Below are 23,488 nucleotides of genomic sequence, written 5' to 3'. Positions count from 1 at the left end.
ATATAAAATACCTATTAATTAAGTTTAAAGTCAGACAGACATACACCAAAGCATTATTCTATTATTTTTGTATTTCATTGTGAATAATTTTTATTTTTATGTGTTGTAATGGATAGTAATGAAGCTAATATTTTCGCAAATACTTTAAAAAAACATGTACAAACACCAGCGGCCTTATACTTTGACAATAAAAATGACATTCAAAACTCGAAGGAAGAATATAAAGTACAAGATGTATTATTGAATATTTCGAAGCAAATAAAAGCGTTTCAAAACGCAGACACCTTTGGAAAAAGTAGTAGCAGTCGAAATCATTTAGAAATGCATAAGACGAGTAATTTCCTACCCATAACAATGATATCACCTGAACAAGTAAGCTTTAATTATAATAAATAAATCTTTTCAAAGGTTGATAATGGAATGATTTAATTTCACTTGGTATCTGGGCTTTGCTTGCCTGGTTAGGTCCAACCATTTAACACATATTCTGCTGTAACACAGCATTACTTAGCAATGTCATGTTCAAATGTGAAGGGTGAGTATTGAGAGTTACAGGCACAAGAGATATTACAACTTCCTAATTCAGTTTCCTTTAAATTTCCTAAGTCAGTTGTGGTGGACAATATCAGGAATGATTGAACTGGTCTATGTCATTATCATGCAAGCATACCAATTTTATATAAAATAATAAAAAAAAAAATAGTGAATGTTATGGTTATTTATTCTTGACTTCTTTGGTCTGACTCACCGATAAGACTGTTATTTTTCAAATATATTGTAAATATTTGTTTTTTTTTTAAGATTTCAAAATAATCAAGTTTTTCTATATCTATGTTTATTTCAATAAATAAAATCATTATTTTTAAAAAAGTGTTTCATTTGTTCCAGAAGTCTGAACAAATTCAGTCGAGTAAATTTGAAACACAATGTGTATTAGATACACAGCTTATCAATATTATAGAAGACGCTGAAGCCCTAATAGATGTAGAAAAAGATATGCCACAGGAATTTGATAATTCATTTAATAATTTAGATAGTAACATCAATAACAATGTCAATTCACAAAACAGCAATGAACATACTAATGATATGAATTCCAAAGACTTAGAAACTAAGGAAACAATTAATGAAACTAGTTCCCTTAGAAAAGAATGTGATGATTCTCAGAATACCCTCAGTGTAAGATTTAATGATAAATGTGCTGTTACTAAAGATAAAGAAGCTGAAAGAATTACAGAATTAGATATAAACGACCTTAATAAACATGATGAAATTATACCGAGTAGCTTAATTATAACAACAAATAATTCTCCTATTCTTAAATCAAGAACACCACCTTTAGTTTACAAATTGGAATCATTTGAAAAATTCGAGACAATAGCAGTTCCAGTCATAAATGATAATCTTGATTTTGATGTCGCGAAGAGATTGATTAATTCACAGATTATAAACAGTGAACTGTTCATACAAACACACGCGGAGCCTGTTCTGGGTGACCGGGACAAATCACCCAGTCCCATTTTAAGTATATGCAATAAATCTCATAAAGTTGCCGGCAAAGATTTCAATAAAAGTAAAATAAAATATACTTCATTTATTGAAGATGAATTACTATTTAGTAGTGAGGAAGAAGATAATTTTAAGAATGATTTCGAAGAGTTACCACTGACTTGTGCCTTGGAAACATCATTTTATAATCAACATGATGTTCTAGATAAGACAATGTATGTTGGCTTTCAAACTGCTAGCAATAAATCTATACAAGTGCATTCAGATTCATACAGTAAAGCTAAAAGTATCTTAGATAATGTTAAAGTTCAGGAAGTAGATTTTTCACTTTCAAAACTCGTAGAAGATATTGAAAGTAGCTCTAAATGTAATAACAATAAAGTTGATAATAAGGATGATGAAAGTAAGTTACAACAAAAAGAAAATCATTGTCATAATAATGTTATAAGCCCACTAGGTTTTAAGACAGGAAGTGGTAAACACATTAAAATATCTGAGGCGGCTCTTATGAAAAGCAAAAGAATGTTTGAAGAAGTATTAGAATCTGATGCAGTTACAGATATGTCTAAATCTAACGCAGCCAATGATATATCTTGTAATAAAAAAGTTAAATTATCAGAAAATACTATAAATGTATGTAAAAATAACACAGAATTAAACCATGGTGCAGAAGATTGTGAAATGTATGCAGGACTAGACGAAATTGGACTTTTAAATGAACTGGTTAATATTGACGAACACATTATGAATGAGTTTGAGAGTAATTTCATTGTCAGTGATAAAGACAAAGATGATAACAAATCACTAGATAAAACAGCTACAGATGCTGTAAAAATGGTTGATAATAATAAAACTACCAATAAAGTTGTTAATGAAAGACCATTTGTTGGTTTCAAAACAGCAAATGATAAGAAAATCAAAATATCAGAACAGGGTTTAGCTAAAACAAGAAATATTTTCGAAGATATAAATTTAAGTGATTTAGAAAAACCTTGTGATTCCAACGCTGAGAAATTTGACTCACATGTAGATCAACCAACAACGAGTAAAGATTTTATAGGCTTCAGAACAGCTACCAATAAAAGAATAGAAGTATCTCAACTGGCGCTCGCTAAAACTAAAAATATTTTCGATAATATAGATGACGAAAACTTTAATAAACTAGCTGCAACTAATGAATCGCCAGTTAATAGGAACAAAAATCAAACAGAAGTTGTTTTTAATAAAAATAATACCACAAACCTTAATAATAAACGTGCTGGTTTCGTTAATTCTTTTCCACCTGCTAAGATAAATAATGAAATATTTAAGAAGCCACATGACAATTCAAATGTAAATCATCTTAAACAACAAATACCTACATTCACCGGTTTCCAAACCGCAAGTAATAAACCAGTTAAAATATCTCCAGAGGCTTTAGCTAAATCGGAGAACATTTTCAAAGAGATAATGTCGGTGCAAAGCGATAAAGAATCTTATAAAGAAGAAATGAGCTCTGTGAGAGATACCTTTGGCCATAAAATGGAAAGTCATAGTACAAAACATGTCCTAGTTAAGTCACAAGAAAATATTAACGAAGATGTTTTTAAAGATATAAGTAAAGATCGAGATAAATTATCTAATAATTATCAAGATTCTTCTTGCAATCTGAAAACAAAAATACAAGGATTTAAAACTGCTAGTAACAAAGCAGTTGCAATATCTGAAGAAGCTAAAACTAAGAGCATTTTTCAAGATATATTTAATACGGAACCGAGCACTGGTAATGACGATATAATTATTGAAGATAAACATAGATTTGATTCCATTGATAAAGTTAGCGATGAACAAGTTAAGATAACAGAAAAAGCGTTAACTAAAACTAAAGAGATATTTAAAAATAATGAAACGTGTGAACGTCAAACTGCTTCGGTTTTTGAAGGATTCAAAACAGCCAGTAATAAAGTAGTTCAAGTCTCCGAAACCGCTCTAGCGAAGACGAGAAAAATATTCCAAGATATTGATGTATATGACGAAACACAGACGAAAAAAGAATTTGCATTTACTGGTTTTCAAACAGGTAATAATAAAACTGTTAAAATATCAAAAGAAGCATTGTTAAAAAGTAAACAGTTATTCGAAGACATTGATCTTAATCAAGATAAGATTTTTGAAAATAAAACTAACTTTAACACATTTGGGCTTAAAACTGCAAATGAAAAACATGTAAATATATCTAAAGATTCGTTAAGACTATGTCAAGAAATGTTTAATGGTAATCCTGAAAATAAAACAAATAACTCAGACATTAAAGAGGACAATGCGATTAATAATGATCAATTAAATATTGATGAAATAATGAATACCGAAGTTATAAATAACTTAGAACAGACATTATGTACAGAAGATTTTTCTAAAGACACGTCACCAATAAGTAAGCGATCTGGTAGTCCGATACTATCGTGTCCTAGAGCTAAAAAGAGAAGAAAATTCAAAACGCCTCAAACTGTTAACAAAGTTAATGCACCCAGCCATGCTACAGCCGAACGACTAATAAATACTTACATATTTGACGAAAATTATAAGAAAAATAAAAAATACAAACTTAAAAAGGTACAAGAGATTGAATTGAGTTATTCAAACAATGCAAACGTAGATCCGTTTATTTTAAACTTTAAATTTGATAAAATACTTGACATCAAATTTGACGGGCAACGAAATGACATTGACAGTGACATCTGGACAACAGATAAAATAATAAACAAGTTCATTGAGTCGGTAAACAGAAAGATAGTGCCTGACGGTTGGATAGAAAATCATTTGAAATTGATCATTTGGAAATTATTATCATACGAAATTCGTTTTCCGAATTGCATGAATAATACGTGCACGGTGAAAAATATTCTACTCCAATTGAAATATCGTTATAATAGAGAGCTGTTTAATGTTGAGAGACCTGCGTTGAGGAAGATATTGGAAAAGGACGAGCTGGCTTCTAAATTAATGGTCTTAAAAGTGCTGGGATTTTACGTTAACGAAGTATACGTTGATAGGTATGTACTAATTTATGTTTCATGGCACGAAAAGTAAAGATAAACAAATTTAGAGTAACATGTACATGTTCAGCTACATGTACATGTACGGAACATGTACACAACAGTACATGTTCCATGTAATTTGCTAATAGTTCAGCTGCATTGTACTAACATAAAAGCGACGTTGTAACATCCGGTATATATATCTATAATACAGCTTGGTGTATCGACAAATTCTAATGAGCAATTGTTCTCTTTATCGCCTGCTTCCCCTTTTCTCCACAATTCTAAACGTGCTGGCCTGGCTCACTATATCCGTGACATTAATTCCATCGCGCACGATAAAATTCCGCAATTCTTTTATATGCCGCACCGCCAAATAATGGAATTCTCTACTAGCACACCTGTCCCCCTCCTCTTATAACCTGAGTTCTTAAACGAGGCGTGAAAAGGCATATTTTATTCGTTATGACGAGAGCGAATAGTTCTTTCATTCTCCCTGACCTTGCTGGTCGTCTTCGCGTTTGGACTCCACTACCACTTACCATGGATGGAGTAGCCTCATGCTTACGAGGCATATTTAAGAAAAAGAAAAGTTTACTCAAAATGTTTCCTCTGCTAGCAAAATTCTGTAACGTGAAATATAAAGAATCTTCAATAAAGTTATAGTACGACACAACTTAGATGTCGCATCGGCAAAATTCGTAAAACCGATCACATCCGAATTGAGTACGCTCTCCCAAATTATCCATATTTATTCCTCATGCGAATATGATCTTTGCATAAACGTAATAACTTGTAATATTATATGACCTAATATACATATTGGTCAATTTGACGCGTAGATTACATGCACTTGCTTTCTCTGACGCGTGAATTTATAGCGACGAATAGCGTCGAATGGCGCGATAGGGAGCTATTTCTATTGGTTGTGTAAATCGGCAGTAATCGGTTTTAATTTCATTCCTTTGCATTTTCCGATGCTACATCTAATTTGTGTCCTACTATACTCGGTTCTAATTCTCTTTTTAAAATTTACAGTGTTACCAAACAAATGCAAAACATAGAACTGTTAGTTACTGATGGTTGGTACTGCATCAAGGCGTGTGCTGACAGATTGATTGATAACTTGATATGTGCTGGGAAAATCTGTGTGGGCACAAAGTTGGCGATATACGGGGCTGAGTTGGTGAACTGTGAGCAGGGAGTGTCTCCTTGGGAGGTGAGATTATTTTATTGATATTTTTATTTATATTAAAGGTATATCTGTTTATTTGACGATATCCGTGGTCGAGTGGTGTGTACACCGGTTTTCATGGGTACGCCACTCCGAGGTCCCGGGTTCGATTCTCGGCCGAGTCGATGTAGATTACCATTAGTTTTCTATGTTGTCTTGGGTCTGGGTGTTTGTGGTACCGTCGTTACTTCTGATTTCCATAACACGAGTGCTTCAGCTACTTACATTGGGATCAGAGTAATGTATGTATGTTTTCTCATATTTATTTATTTATTTATATAAGGCGACAGATGCTAAGGTTCTAGATTTAAATCTCAGACGTGCCGTTAAGTAATTTTTGGGGATATTCTCTCTCTAAAAGTTCACAGAAGTAGCCCGGTGTGTTATATTTGGAGTTAGACTTCCGTGCCTCAAATAAACGGTAAAGCTGGTGGTCCGGCGCTTAAGTTCTTTCCTATCGCTTATCTGACTAGAAAAAGCGAATTTAAAGTGAATGTTTGTGCTCTTTAAAATGTCCTACGTATGTGTATAGTGTCCCTTAAAACAGGCCGTAACTGAAATCGGCCAGGAAAAAACATAGTAAACTATTTAAATCGATGGAGTAACAATGACGAGAGCTTAGATTGGCATTTAATTTTATTTTTATAACCCGATCTTTAATTTACATTAACAATCAACCTACAACAAAAGAAAACCATTTAGTAAACAACACAAATAACCATCAATAATCCATATTACACACTTATAATCTTAATGGCGATCCCAATGTGTCAGCCGCAAATTTCCCGCCTTTCTTTTTTTAAGGGAGGTTGTGTGACTTGACGCAGATGTAGCTTGCTTATTCCAACAATATATATTCTATATTTAAGATATAAAAGATTGGATAAGAACTAAAATCGTTAATTCGTTATCTAAATATGATTGATTATTTCGGATGTCGACCAATGGTATCGCGTATGATACAAAAAAATTAATATATGACTTCATATATATTCTTTATATGAGCAATATTGACATTTTTTTTGTTCTGACACCTAATTTCTCATATTCCTCTTAAGATAGAGGGTATGACTTGTATAAACATCTGCTAAAATTATTTCGCCAAATTCTAGTGTTTTCCTAAGCCACCGTGTATTTTTATCAATTATTACAATAAATCGTTACTTAAATTATTCTTTGTTTTTATAATTTTAGGACACATCGTCGATACGTCTCAAGATATCCGGCAATTCGACGCGGCGCGCTAAATGGGACGCGAGGCTCGGTTTCCATGGTAACGGCGCCATCTTGGCTCGCCTGTCAGCCGTCAGGCCGGAGGGCGGGAAAATTTCGCGGGTCCGAGTCTTCGTGACCAGAGTGTATCCTACGCTTTATATCGAGAAGTTTGCGGATGGCAGCACTGGTGACTATTATTATTATTTATTTTGAAATTGCTCTTGAGTAATGATGAATATGTGTAAAAGTCATGAATAGTGTATTTCACAACAACAACAGCCTGTAAATTCCCACTGCTGGGCTAAAGGCCTCCTCTCCCCTTGAGGAGAAGGTTTGGAAGATATTCCTCAACGCTGTTCCAATGCGGGTTGGTGGAATACACATGTGGCAGAATTTCTATGAAATTTGTCACACGCAGGTTTCCTCACGATGTTTTCCTTCACCGCTGAGCACGAGATGAATTATAAAGACAAATTAAGCACATGAATCAGTGGTGCTTGCCTGGGTTTGAACCCGCCATCATCGGTTAAGATGCACGCGTTCTAAACACTGGGCCATCTCGACTATAGTGTATTTACTTTTATATAATAATTGCAGTTACTCGTTCTGAACGCTTGGAGCATCTCCAGCAGATGAAACACGAAACGGACAGACAGAATCAGATTGAGAAGTTGTATGATGAGATAGAGAAAATGGGTGAACAGGTGAGGAGAATATTTTGTGGTTCATTTTAATAGATAAAGGAAAATATACAAAACTTGGATTTTCAATCATTTTGCTTCATAATTTTTGGAACGAAATACTTTTGTAGAACGATACAACTTAGATCACATCGGCAAAATTCGTAAAACCGATCACACCCGAATTAAGTACGCCGTCCCAAATTATCAATATTTATTTCTCATGTGAATATGATCTTTGCACAAACGTAATAACTTGTAATATCATACGACCTAATATATTCAATTTGTCGCGTCGCTTTACACGCACTCGCTGTCTCGGGTCGAGCTGACGCGAGAGTCTATAGCGACGAATAGCGTCGAGTGGCGCGATAGGGAGCTGTTTCTGTTGGTTGTGTAAATCGGCAGTAATCGGTTTTATTGCATTGGCCGATGCTACATCTAAGTTGTGCCGTAATGTTGGTGGCTTACGTAAAGAAATAGCATTACACCAATGTATGCCAGTGAGCTAGTGTAACTATAAAAACAAGGTCATGTTAGATTCAGTTGGCTGGTGCTTAATTTGATGATCACAGTTCCAACTTAGTGCTCGGGAGTCTTACATTATTAGTAGTTTAAATATGTAAACAGGAATCTGAAGATTCGGAGGGCTTCGATTCGGAGAAGGGGTTGGACACTGGTTCTCAAATATGCAGACTCATGAAGAGAAGCAAAGATTTATCAGGATTTAAGGTAAGGCAACTGTAGATGTTGTTGAGCGATAACAAATCTCTTGATCTGATCCTCAGCCCTATTTAAATGTTCACAAAGTCAAAGAATCTGAGGTCACAGGTTGACCTCGGGTCGGAACAAAAACGTTATAGGTCTAGAAATTATACATATATATAGCACCTCCACCTTTGACGACCTCCATGGTCGAGTGGTATGTGGTTTTCGTGGGTACGCCACTCTGAGGTCCCCGGTTCGATTCACGGCCGAGTCGATGTAGATTATCATTAGTTTTCTATGTTGTCTCGGGTCTGGGTGTTTGTGACGTCGTTTCTTCCGATTTCCATAACACAAGTGCTTTAGCTACTAACATTGGGATCAGAGTAATGTATGTGATGTTGTCTCATATTTATTTATTTTATTTATAGCAGTGTCAAGAGTAGAAGTCGACTGTCTTGTCGCATTCGGTCTTTGGAAAGAACGTAAAACTATTTGTCTGCGCCTGCGACTGAACACAATAGGGTATTTTGCAATGTTTAGAAAAATCCTTCAAAATGCTGATATTCCTTATAATTTTTATATAGCTCAAAATATTTCAGAAAATTTAAACCTCTTTTACATCCGTAAAATTGCCGTCAGTCATTTTTATGACGTCACATTGACAAAAACAACAGTTGTGTTTTCACGTTCAACGTTAACAGATATAATTATTTGATGTTTCTTGGGATAATAATGAATTATAATTATATAACTCTCGAGTGTAATGTACAAATACTAAATATTACTTAGGAAAAGTTGTTTATCAGTGCCAGATGTCACTGAAATGACAGTTTTTGCCAATCTGACGTGATACAATGGCGGCTCCTGTTTTAAGTCACGTGACTTTTGATTTTAAAATAATAAAGCCCTTTTATGATTCAACAAAAATAATTAAGTATATTTCTACACATATATTTTATTTTTATCAAATTTTATAATTAATTCTTTCATTCACGGAAAGTACCCTATTGTGGAATGTAATATGGGAACATAGTTTTCTATGAGCATGATCGCTGTGATTGATATCAGTCAGGAGAACAAGATCATGATCCCCACCATGATATTTATTGATAAGTTTTTCTAATAGAAACAATAATTTGATATTCAAGGTCAACCTGACAGAATCCCAAACCCATCGTCTGGAAGAGCACGCGATGAAAAAGCGCGAGAAATTGATTCAGGACTTACAGGCGAAGGTACAGGATATGGTGAAGAAGCGAGGGTTGGATGTGACCAGGAATGTGGTGCCCTTGCTGAAGATGAGGGTTGCTGATGTTCACAATGACTTTATATCACAAGGTATCAAACTCCAATAGCTTTATTCAATATAGAAGCATTACACTTTCTTATTGATGGTCAATTGAAACTACCACCGGTTCGGAAAGAAAATACCCTGACCTGAGAAGAACCGGCGAAAGAAACTCAGCGGTTTTTTTTTTGTCTCATATATTATATAAACAATTTAATATGAATTGAAATAGCCAGGAGGCGATCGTTTCATTCCCAAGGTGTGCTATCCATCATAAACTCATTAACTCATTGCATCATCAACGTATGCTAACTAATATTATAAATGGCAAAGTTTATTTGTTGTTATAGTACGACACAACTTAGATGTCACATCGGCAAAATTCGTAAAACCGATCACATCCGAATTGAGTACGCTGTCCCAAATTATCAATATTTATTTCTCATGTGAATATGATCTTTACACAAACGCAATAACTTGTAATATCGTATGACCTAATATATTCAATTCGACGCGTCGCTTTACACGCGCTCGCTGTCTCGGGTCGAGCTGACGCGAGAGTCTATAGCGACGAATGGCGTCGAGTGGCGCGATAGGGAGCTGTTTCTGTTGGTTGTGTGAATCGGCAGTGATCGGTTTTACGGATTTTGCCGACGCTACATCTTAGCTCCCAAGTTTGGTGGTGCATTGGTTTAATGTGAGAAACGATAAATATTTCTTACAGCGTCGTTGTCTATGAGTGATGGTGACCACTTACCATCAGGTGGCCCATACACTCGTCCGCCAACCTATATTTCAAGTAAGCTTTTACAAGCACATTTGAATCAAAGTCATTTAACAATTATATTAAGTGAAGCTACCAATTTGGGAATCTAAATTCTACCGAGAAGAACCGACAAGAAACTCAGTAGTTACTCTTTTCTTATATATTATCTGTGTATATAATGTTATATTCTGTAATTTAATTTGGTTTCAGCAATGATAACAGTTTGGAGACCTAACGAGTGCGTACTGGACCTCATAGCCGAGGGGGCGTGGCTTGATGTATACAATGTGGTCCCCACCGCTGTGAGGTAACTATACTTGCTCGTTGCTTCTTGTATTAAAGAATTGATAATATTACTTACATTAGGGTTTAGGTTAATAACACAGAGATGGCCCAGTGGTTAGAACGCGTGCATCTTAACCGATGATTGCGGGTTCAAACCCAGACAAACACCACTATATATATGTGCTTAATTTGTGTTTATAATTCATATCATGCTCAGCGGTGAAAGAAAACATCGTGAGGATACCTGCATGTGTCTAATTTCATCGAAATTCTGCCACATGTGTATTCCACCAACCCGCATTGGAACAGCGTGGTGGAATATGTTCCAAGCCTTCTCCTCGAAGGGAGAGGAGGCCTTTAGCCCAGCAGTGGGAATTTACAGGCTGTTGTTGTTGTTGTAATAATAACACAGTGCTAATCAATAAGGATGGTGGTGACCACTTACCTGCTGGTAAATTGACCTACTGTCGCGTTAGCCTAACTGTGTATGCCATTAAATTAAAATGAAATAGTTTTGTTTGTACTTCTATATACAATCCCTTGCTCCTGTATTTGAACTCACTCTTTGATTATTTTATTTAAAATTGTATGTTTTCCATTTTGTTTCAGATTTTCCGAGGTTCAAATATCAGCTGGTAGACAATCCATATTCCAACCATCAAAATTCAATCAAAATAAAACGAAAATATACACAGATACCCTAAGAAGAAAATGCCTTCCCATAAAGGACCTCCAACACACAACGACTACAGATAATAACGAAATAGACACGTTCGGTTTGATATTTTTAATCGAACCACAGACAAACCACTTTCAAAATATATATTTAACTGACGAAAGCAAAAATATAATATCGATAAATTTCTGGGGAGGCATCAAAAAGTTTGGCTTCGAAAATATTTTAGACACAGGTCAGATTGTAGCGTGTTTAAATTTACAGAAGCGAACTGGCAACACTAGGAAAGAAATCGCACAGTACAGAGCAACGGAGTTGTCACATTTCACGAGAACTTGTAAAATCGATTTTATCCGGAAAATGACAGACGATCTGACGAAGAAATTCGTTAATATTGACAAGAAAAAGTTTATGAACGATTGTGTTGCTATTAAAAATAATTTTATTAATTTGAAATATGGCAATACTGAAAATGTTACGCCGTACAGGTTAAATAATAGTGATTATAATGTATCTAAGAATAGATTGTTCATTGAGTCCCCACTCGCTCAAAAGGTAGATATCAATTTGAACCTTAGCGGCTTAGACTTTGAGTCTACTTTTAAACAAAAGGATACACAAGACTTGTCTCCTAAAGAGCTTGCGAGGAAAAGAAAAGTAAACGAGAAAATTGCTAAACTCAAAATGTACGGTGAACCCCCGCCCTTAACATCAATACATATAATAAACAAATCCAACTCAATAAAACCTTACAAGAGTCCTCTCATTACAAAAAGTGACATTTCAATCAATGTTGCCAGTGATAAAAAATTACCCGAAAACATGGGAATTAATTCTAGTCCAGTGTTAATGAACAGAACTTACGTTAAGTGCATACATCCGGTGAAATTAAACTTTGTCGATGAAGATGGTAACACTACGGATCCCTTCGCTGAGGAATTTGACTGTAGTCCACCTTTAAGTCTGGAGTGAAACTTCATATATGTAATAAGAGTTTTTATATTGTCATATCGAGATTATCCTGTTGTTAGAACTCGTGAGCTAAGATGTCCCAGTGCTTAGAACGCGTGCATCTTAACCGCTGATTGCGGGTTCAAACCCAGGCAAGAACCACTATATATATGTGCTTAATTTGTGTTTATAATTCATCTCGTGCTCGGCGGTGAAGGAAAACATCATGAGGAAACCTGCATGTGTCCAATTTCATCGAAATTCTGCCACATGTGGAGCATTATGTAATACTAACGTACTAGATATGTATCGTATATTATGAACAAATTACATAAAGTTGTTATAAAATGTAGCCTATGTGTTATTCTGGTGTATAACCTATGTTACTGTAAAATTTCATCCAAATCCGTTCAGTAGTTTTTCGTGAAGGAGTAACAAAAATACGAACATCCATCCTCACCAACTTTCGCATTTATAATATTAGTAATAAGTAAAGTAACGTAACAGCCCGTAAATTTCCCAATGCTGGGCTAACATATTCCACCACACTGTTCCAATGCGGGTTGGTGGAATGCACATGTGGCAGAATTTCGATGAAATTAGACACATGCGGGCTTCCTCACGATGTTTTCCTTCACCGTCAAGCACGAGATGAATCATAAACACAAATTAAGCACATATATATAGCGGTGCTTGCCTGGGCTTGAACCCGCAATCATCGGTTAAGATGCACGCGTTCTAACCACACGGCCATCGCAGCTCCTCCATATTAGTAGGAAGGTCATTATTTCCTGGATCTTTGACTAACATTATTTCTAAATCTGACAGTATTAATAATATATCCTCAACTACATCGTAGATATAAGGCATAAGGCTATGTGATCTAAGGTCGCAGTGCCACCTAATATAAGAGTTAGGAAATAGTGTTTCAATACTGTACCTTATTATATTATTATCCGTGAAGATTGCCAGTCTTTAAAAATAGCTATGGCAAGTAAAATTCGACTTTATGGTAGTTATCTGCTTTGTATATAACAAAAAGCGCCATATTAAGCTTTACTAATTAATTTTAAGGTTGTTATTGATTACATGTATACGAAAACTATTGTATTTTTAAAGATATTTGTTGTTTTTTAAATGTATAGGTATGAAAGTTGTTAATAAAATTATTAATTGATTGTTTTTTTTTTCATAACTGTATTCGTAAGGATTCGTTCTCAGCAGGCTGAGATTACCGGATCTTAGATAAACAGATTATAGGTAAAGTACGACATAACTTAACGTCACTCGGGGTAACTTTAGCCCAGTCAGGACACTTTTTGTAGAAAATAATCGGTTTAATTTGTATACTGCTCTCCAAGTAATATAATATCAGTGGGATTGAACCATTGCTGTGTAAAATTTGCAACCGATTTTGATTTTTGTTAAATGCAGGCAAGGAAAATTTTGCGATTTTAGGCTGGGCCAAAGTTTTGCGGATACTTGGGTAACTTTGTACCATGTATGTCTGGATCTGGATTTCACTACGTATGTTTTAATTTCAGGATTATGGGTAACTTTAACCTCGTAATTTAGAGCTAGGAAGAAGCAAACTTACGCCATAGACAATAAAAACATAACAGAAAGGTTAGGGTTGCCATAAAATTAACTAAAAAATGTACATAAGTGTATTTTTTTACTGACCCTTGAGAAACAAGGTTTTTTAATAAAAAATAAATAAATTGTGCTTAAATCAACCTAAATCTAAAATTAGAAATACAATATCTTAGCAACAGGAGAAAACAAATACCTTAATCAACAGGAAATAACATAAGAAAGTAGTTGTGAAAGATGCTGAAACTTATAGGTTAATTTCCCCATTCCATGTATAAAAGTCATCATGTATTTCGTAGTAACCCCTTTTCACAACTATTTGCTCATGATCTAAATACTTCACAACATCTTTTTTGTTACAATTCAGAAAATCAGGTTTAGATGGCCATTTCCACCCATCTGAAGCTTTTTGCATTACGGAAATCTTTAGGTTCTGTCCCAGGCCCTTGATGACCTTACCAGGAAACAGACACTCTTCGTAACTCACAATACAAAAAGATTCATTGCCCTGTTGACCTGTTTAATTGGTTGTATCTTTGATTGCCTTCTTTTTACTTTGTTTCTCGGCTTTATTATCAGGCTTATTCGTTTTTACAACTATTTCATCCCTTGAAATTTCATGACTAACATTTGGTTGTGTATCCCAATTAACATAATAATTTTCAATCGTAGATTCTGGATCAATGTCCATGGGAATGTCTACATTATTAGCAACATCTGTGTAATCTAATATTTCATTTTGTTCTAGAATGCTCGGTGTCTTCTCGCGGTGAATTTCAGCTTCAACTTGTACTATTTCATGTGACGGTAAAGGTGACAACGACACAGCTTGCGATGGACTGATAATTGTCGGAGTTAATAAAACAGCATCTGTCTTCGGGTTTCTAACTTCTTCTGCATCTTCATGGATTATATCATAGCTTTCCGGTACCTTCTTTCCTTCCTTCTTCCCTTTGTTTTTAGATCCGACAGGTCGGCCTCTCTTTTTCACAGCTGTTTCATGGTCTTTCTTTTCTTTTTTCTGAGAATCCGATCTTTGACGCTCTTCATAGAATTTTTCCACTTCTTCTACAGATATACTTTTACCAGCTACCACAGGAATCTGGAATTTTTTCCTCTGCTTTACCCCCAAATCATTATCTCGTATTTCCTGTATAAAATTCTTAAAAGATTCTCCAATTGATTCTTGAATTTCTTGAATTGGTTTGGCATAGTCCGGTATTTTCTTTAAAACTACTTCTTTGTTGAATGGACAAACACCACATGACTTAAAACCAGCTTTTGCGTTTTGTGCTTCAGTGTCTTTTCCCACCTCTAACGTTTTTTTCAATAAAGATGCAAACACTTCTTTTGGAAGTGCATTTTGAATCTTTCCGCGCTTGGTTTGACGCCATTTACTCAAAACTTCGCGCCAACGTACTGTTTGGTACGAGGCAAATAAATTTAATGTCGTTCTCGGCACATAGTTTTAAAGTTCTAATACTGATATGAGAACTAAGGTTGTCACCAATCACAACCTTCTTTCCCGGTTTTTTCTTCAAAATAGGAAGTAACTGCATCTCAAACCACACGTCAAATGACTCACTGTCAATCCAGCCAGATTTTGTGACTGCCATTCTTGAATTGGGTGGCCCTCCAAGAAGCCAGTGCGACCATCTCTGTTTGGCTTTATATATTATGAATGGAGGAACAAATTCTCCAATGCCATTGCAGCAAAACATGACTGTAAAACATGACTTAGTGGCATTTCTTATTATTTCGGGGTTTCGACATTGGCGCCGGAATAAAAGTTTTGCTTTCTTGGGATTATCATGAAATCCAGTTTCATCGAAGTTAAATATGTTTTCTGGTGGAACATCCCTAATTTCCTGTTGCAAGTTATTGAAGTATTCCTCTATGATTTCTTTATTGACTTGGGCCCTTTTGCAGCTAATGTTGTGTGCAACTTTGACTTTGATGCTAGGGTGACGTTCTAGAAACAGTTTTCCCCATTCCCATCCAGGTAAATTGTCTTTAAATGTACTGACTTTGCGTTGTTCGTCATCCAAGTATTTTTTTACAATTACTCTGACGTCTTGCATACCGACAGGGATCCCTAGGTCAGCTAACGCTATTGCATGTGATACGATTGCATTCTCTTCAACTTCAGTTAAAGTTGGCGGTCTACCCACATCTTTTGTGTGTTTTTCTTTTAATTTATTTTTAATTGTGCTCCTTGGGATACCGTAAAGTTTTGCTGCAGCTCTTTGGGTCAATACACATTCTTTTATTTTTTTTAAGCATTCTCTCAGGCTCTCTTCAGTATATCTTGTCTTAGTACCGTACTGTCTAGTTCCTGCTTTCGGGCAAGGCTTTTTTCGTGCCATAATTTCGCACTGCGAACGAAAAACAAATAATTGGCAACATCAACAATACATTTATGAAATTTTTGGGTAACATTGGCCCGGGTCAAAGTTACCCAGTTTTACTGTGAAAATATTTTGTTCCAACGAAAATGTGAAATTTCCGCCGAAATACTGAATAAATGACCAAAAAAATACTTACATCTCCTCAGTGAAACATAAAATAATGGGATCAAAGTCAGTAACTCGCAGGAAATAATTTATTTCACTCGCATGAGATAACTTTTTCGATGGTTCGAAATACGCGCGCCAAAAACAATTTTATTTTTTTGGTCTGTACACGAAATGTCAATATGACACTTGTCAAGTTATAAATGTGAACATTTACGAAGATAGCTAAAGAATATAATAAATAAAAAATTAAATACATATTCTATGCCTTGTAGCGGTAAATCAATTAAACCTGGCAGTGTTTAAGTGTGGGCCAATGTTTTACTGAAGGCCAAAGTTACCCAGACTGACTGTAGATGTCGCATCGGCAATATTCATAAAACCGATCACATCCGAATTGAGTACGCTGTCCCAAATTATCAATATTTATTTCTTATGTGAATGTCATCTTTGCACAAACGTAATAACTTGTAATATCGTATGAACGAACATATTCGTCAATTCGACGCGTCGCTTTACACGCACTCGCTGTCTCGGGTCGAGCTGACGCGAGAGTCTATAGCGACGAATAGCGTCGAATGGCGCGATAGGGAGCTGTTTTTATTGGTTGTGTGAACCGGCTGTAATCGGTTTTAATGAATTTGCCGATGCTACATGTAAGTTGTGTCGTACTTATAAGAACTAGCGCGCACGGGTGATTTTTGTCACAGTGACTGTTTCGTCACTCTTGTCAAGACGTGACAATTGGGTGACATTTGTGTCTGCTAGCGACAAATTTGTCACTCTCGTCGTCAGTTTGCGCTATCTGCACTTTGACTGCCGACTTTGGGGCGCGCAAATGGCGTCGCCATCTATTCAAAACGTAAACATTCGTGAAGACGATACTGATAATGATGTTCTAATAGAAGAAGTGGAAAAGAGACCAGCTCTTTATGTTAAAAAATTGAAAGAGTATTCAGATATTCACGTGAAAATTAAAATCTTTTTCTGCTGAGTCTCACGAGTTCACACAGAACGACCGTCTCTTCGAAATCTATCGTACCAAATGACACTTCGATTTCGAAAATGTTTTGTCACTGTCTCTATTAATGAGCGCACTCCACTTGGGAAACGTGACGTGACAATGACAAACACTTTTAAAGTCACCGTGACAAAAGTTACCGCTAGTTCTAATCAGTGTAAAAAAGTATCTTGTCTTTTCTTTAGGCTAAACTGTGCTTTATACCATCGATTTGAATAATCACTGTTTGATTGAATCGCAGTCCGTACCACCTGTATTTAGTGTGGTTTCGTCATTGATTCATTACAGAGAGAAAATAAAATAAAATTCTAATAGTCAAATTAAATTATTTCTTGTTTGAAGGATTATATATAACTAGGTACCACCCACTCATCAGTTATTCTACCGCCAAATAGCAGTACTCAGTATAGTTGTGTGCCGGTCTGAAGGGTGAATGAGCCAGTGTAACTACAGGCACAAGGGACATAACATCTTAGTTCCCAAGGTTGGTGGCACATTGACGATGTAAGGAATAGTTAATATTTCTTACAGCGTCATTGTCTATGGGTGATGGTGATCACTTACCATCAGATGGCCCATATGCTCGCCCGCCAACCTATAACATAAAAAAAAACTATTTATAAGGATATCGTAAGTGAGAATGCTTTCGCATGGTCCCATTCTCTCGTCTCGTTCTCTTATTTCTTTCATAGCCAAACCGTAAACGCACGGAAGTAATTTGGTATGTAAAAAGTTTAAGTCCTAAGGACATAGACTATTTATGCCTAATACTAATTAAGTATTGAAACCCGAGTTGACGCTTAAAACCCGAGTAAAGCCGCGGGTGACAACTAGTAAAATACTCAGTGTGTTTAGCGTTTAAGTACAGTGTATTTTCGTAGCGCTTGATAGTCTTAGACAGGGTTGCCAATGCCTATTCACCTAATTCCCCAAAACTCTAAGCGAAATTCCCCAAATTGGGGAAAAAAATGTCCCAATTCCACACAAATTCCCCACACGGAAATAAAGGAAAAAGCATGTTATTGTATGTTTGTTTTTCATTTCCTAACAATAAAATCAAATTTTCGAAGTAAATTTCGTGAAATCAGACTAGTCATGGTTAATTTACCGGTCGTTTTGGTATAAAAGGGAAAAAAATTGCAGTATATAATAACCGGCAAAAGAAACTCAGCAGGATAATTTTTTTTTGTCAATATCATGCTACATAAACAATAACAAACATATTTTCGTTATTTGAAACAGCCTGGCGGCGACTCATATTGTACAAAAAAATTACAGACGAATTGATAACCTCCTCCTTTTTGAAGTCGGTTGAAAACCAAAATAAACAGAGCACGAGCAACACCGCTTCTTCCGTCAAGCGTCAATCCGTCATCTCAAGGTGACCTTCAGATGCACCGAGTTTGACGTTTGCTAACCTACAAAAAATTATTTTCGTTTGAATTTTCTACCCGCGTAGACATGTTATATGTATTAAAATTACCGTATATAATATCGTTTCACTGAAACTGTGCGTCGCATTCGTCGTGCCACGTGAATTGTGAATTTTTCAGTGATAAATTACAAGTTTTACCGTTTCGGAACACTTTCCTTTGCTTTCATTTGAATCGGTGAGTTAAATTTTACCTTTTTTTACGACCTGTGTCGTTCATTCAATCGCCGGCGTGGTTTAAAAATAGTTACACTATCTTCTAGTATTTTATAAACATTGTAACTTTTTTTATTTTAATTATTTAACAAGGCTATAAATAATTCAGCTTAAATTATTTTTTTTGAGTGAATTTACTCATTATTTCCTAGCTATTTATTTATATTAACTCATATATTAATTTTAAGTATTTTATAGTATTATTAAATATAATTTATCTTTTTGTTGAATTTATTTAAATGTGATTTATTGATTGATTTTTTGTAACAACTTTTTATTCAATAGAATTAAAAATTACATTAATAAACATATCACACTGACTAGGTTTAAAATAGAACTGGACATTATTATGTTAATTTATGTATTAAATACTTTAATTTATGAATCGTGAAAATTTATGCAAAGTAGTATGTGCATAATTTATTTATTTAAATACTTTATTGACCAATAACAAATGTTGTGACAAAAGGCGGACTTAATGCCTGAAGGCATTCTCTACCAGTCAACCTTTAGGCCAAACAGAAAGTCATGAAGGCGGTAACAATAAATTTTGCAATAAATACGATAGTAATAATAATAAAACAAGAACATAGATAAAATATTATATATATGTATAAGAATACACATTTATATTTGACTCTTCCAAATATATAAATTTTATTTTATATTGAAATAAAATATATACAATAAATATTTTTGTCTCTTTATAAACACCTTAGTAGAATGTAAAGAAAGTTTTAGGACTGTTAAATTACCTCTAGGCTATCTCTAAATAAAAAAGTGTTAAAGAAATAAATCCTATATTTGTAAAAAATCAATTTATAAAACCCACTAAGATTCTTTCATCAAGTTTCTTTGTAGTGAGGTATCTGTTTCCAAATCGGTGCTAAATTTTCGACCATCAATAACTATTGAATAACTATTTTGACTTTGACAAAGACATTATTATTTCTGCCAAAAAAATGCCAACAAAATAAGTTCAACACAATCTTATAACATTGAATGTTGCATAATCTTCACATAAGAATATAATCAAGAAATAAATTATATATGTTATCTCATATATATCACTAATATTTTTGTTTACAACATATAATAAATTGAATGATGTGCGAAAAACATACTTATCTCAAATATTATGGCTGTTTGAAGAATAGCTGTTCTTATCACACACTCATAATGAATTTGGTAATATTATAGTTTTTCATACAGATTGCCTTTTTATATTGTTTTTTTTTTATTTTGCATTTTTACTAGTAGGTAAAAAAGCAAAATAAAAAAGGGAGATGTCCCAGTGGTTAGAACGTGGGCATCTTAACCAATGATTGCGGGTTCAAACCCAGGTGAGCACCGCTGTTTCATGTGCTTAATTTGTCTTTATAATTCATCTCGTGCTGAAGGAAAACATTGTGAGGAAACCTGCATGTGACAAATTTCATAGAAATTCTGCCACATGTGTACTCCACCAGCCCGCATTGGTGCAGCATGGTGGAATATGTTCCAAACCTTCTTCTCAAAGGGAGAGGAGGCCTTTAGCCCAGCAGTGGGAATTTACAGGCTGTTGTTGTTGTTGTAGTAGGTAGTCGCCTGTAGTTTCGATCGCGTTTTAGTGTGTGTTAGTTGTCATGTAAGACTATAAAAGTAGCCTATGTCCTTTTTTGGAATTGAAGTTTGCTTCGTACCAAATTTAATCAAATTTAGTTAAGCGCTTTGGTTGTTAAAGAACGACAGACAGACATACAGAATTACTATCACATTTATAATATTACTATAGATAATACAGATTTTATTATATGAGCTGTGTTCCTGTACATGAGTACATTTTTAAGAACATTTTGGAGAAATGAACAATCCGGAGATACCGAGGCTTCAAACGATTGGTTTATCAGTCGATACTTGTTATTGGAGAGCTGAGATGGCCCAGTGGTTAGAACGCGTGCATCTTAACCGATGTTTGCGGGTTCAAACCCAGGCAAGCACCACTATATATATGTGATTAATTTGTGTTTATAATTCATCTCGAGCTCAGCAGTGAAGGAAAACATCGTGAGGAAACCTGCATGTGTCTAATTTCATCGAAATTCTGCCGCATGTGCATTCCAACAACCCGCATTGGAACAGCGTGGTGGAATATGTTCCAAACCCTCTCCTTAATGGAAGTGGAGGCCTTATTCCAGCAGTGGGAAATTGACAGGCTGTTAATTTACTTGTTATTGGACTCTCTCTGTCTCTCTCTTTGGTTCGTGCCCTTCCGCTTCTGTAATCTGGTCAAAAGTATAATTGTATACATTATTACAACAGGATTCCAATAATGTTCAAAACTATTCAATTGTAAAATTGAAAAGAATAGATAAAGAATATTTGTATGCTAATTAATATTAGAATGCTAATGACTTCTTAACTAAGAAGTCATTAGTGAATCAACTGATTGCACACTTTGGAAACTCAAACTCAAACACAAATTCCTTTATTCAATATAGAAGCATTACACTTACTTATTGATTGTCAAATAAACACTACCACCGGTTCGGAAAAAGGAACACCCTGACCTGAGAAGAACCGGCGAAAGAAACTCAGCGGGTTTTAAAAATGGAAATGAGATAATCGCCTCCATGCTGTTTCAAAAAACAAAATTATGTTTATTATTAGACTATATAAATTCAATATTTATTAAATTAAAATAAAAAATATACATATAGCCCGATGAGTTTCTTTCGCCAGTTCTTCCGAGGTATTAATTTCCGGTAGATTTTTGACTGTCAATAAGCAAGTGTAACTTTTTTTTTACATTTGGCATTTATTTGTGCCAAGCGGGCACAGATTATTTCGCCAATGTTACGTGTAATAGACAAGAACGGTACGATCGAGATTACAGGCTTGTTTAATTCTATATTGAATAAAGATTTTACTTTGATTTGATTGTGACTACCTATCTGTTCTCACGACACATTCTGGCTATTTGAGATTGCTAAACCAACCACCCCGAGGCATGCATTGTAAAAAAAAATAATTACCATCACTAAATATTATTTACTTGGTGGTAGGGCTTTGTGCAAGCCCGTCTGGGCAGGTACCACTCATCAGATATTCTACCGCCAAACAAAAGTAGGTACTCATTATTGTTGTGTTCCGGTTTGAAGGGTGAGTGAGTCAGTGTAACTACAGGCACAAGGGACATAACATCTTAGTTCCCAAGGTTGGTGGCGCATTGACGATGTAAGGAATAGTTAATATTTCTAACAGCGTCATTGTCTATGGGCGATGGTGACCACTTACCATCAGGTGGCTCATATGCTCGTCCGCCAACCTATTCCATAAAAAAAAAACCTATCACGAAGTAAAAACGTAATCTGTTATTTTATTCTATTATATTAGAAATATGAAAGTAACAAGACATTAATTAAACCACTAATATTCGGATGAGATTCCCGCGTTCTAACCACTGGTCTATCGCGGTACTAATCTGGTAATGACGACCTCCGTGGTCGGGTGGTGTGTACACCGGTTTTCATGTGTACACCACTCCAAGGTCACGAGTTCGATTCCCGGCCGAGTCAATGTAGATTATCATTAGTTTTCTATGTTGTCTTGGGTCTGGGTGTTTGTGGTACAGTCGGTACTTCTGATTTTCCATAACACAAGTGCCTTAGCTATTTACATTGGGAACAGAGTAATATTACTCTGATATATATGATGTCAAAAACAATCTTAATTAATATTAAAAATGTGAAAGTAACTTTGTCTATCTGCTCTTTCACAAACAAAACAATGAACTGAATTTAGTATAAAAAAAAGTCCAAGAAACGACATAGGGTACTTTTTACCCCTAAAACGCAATCGAAGCTTGGCCGACAATCAGTATAATGAAAATGTATATTGTATTAATAAAACATACAATTAAATACACACTAAATTATCATAATAGTACGATAATTATTGTTCAGTTGCTAACCGTGCGCGGCGATATACTAAAATGGATCACGTGTATCTTAAAAAAAATTGCACGTTCGAAGCAGTAATAAATTTTCATAAGCTTATTTTCTTAGGTACGGAAATTTGTATACTTGAAATGGATCTCACGTGTATTTAACTTCTATTTAAGACATTTATGGGTAGTTTAAGTATCCACGCACACATTTATAATCACACACGTGTATACACGTATAGTACGACACAACTTAGATGTCATATCCGCAATATTCGTAAAACCGATCACATCCGTATTAAGTACGCTTTCCAATGATGTTGTAGTAAACAGATATGTTATTAACGCGCAAAAAGTGAAGACTAGAAAACGTCCTAATTGGGACGTTTGCGTTTAGTTGTTTTACGTAGTAATACGTTATAATACATCATAATTACGTAGTAATACGTTTTGCGTAAT

General features: G+C 35.0%; 2 protein-coding genes across 2 annotated transcripts in view; both read left to right on the top strand.

Annotated features, from left to right (window-relative positions):
- The first annotated feature begins 18 nt into the window (after nt 1-18).
- On the top strand, nt 19-12,440 carry LOC124541870 (breast cancer type 2 susceptibility protein). The gene is given in 9 exon segments (XM_047119778.1): nt 19-372; nt 889-4,541; nt 5,565-5,745; nt 6,955-7,162; nt 7,573-7,679; nt 8,286-8,387; nt 9,512-9,701; nt 10,628-10,724; nt 11,312-12,440. Coding segments are annotated over 9 exon segments (5,931 nt in total). The 5' UTR covers nt 19-108.
- Nucleotides 12,441-18,840: 6,400 nt separating this feature from the next.
- The window catches only part of LOC124541935 (glycogen [starch] synthase), a 36,505-nt gene continuing 31,857 nt past the window's right edge, over nt 18,841-23,488 (top strand). The window contains exon 1 of the mRNA XM_047119873.1: nt 18,841-19,066. The gene's annotated coding sequence lies outside the window, so the exon portion shown is untranslated. The remainder of the gene's footprint in view (nt 19,067-23,488) is intronic.

The sequence above is a fragment of the Vanessa cardui genome, chromosome 29, assembly GCF_905220365.1.
Source record: "Vanessa cardui chromosome 29, ilVanCard2.1, whole genome shotgun sequence".
Taxonomy (NCBI): Eukaryota; Metazoa; Arthropoda; class Insecta; order Lepidoptera; family Nymphalidae; genus Vanessa; species Vanessa cardui.
Note: the sequence above shows the minus strand (reverse complement) of the source record. Positions and strands in the feature narration are given on the sequence as shown.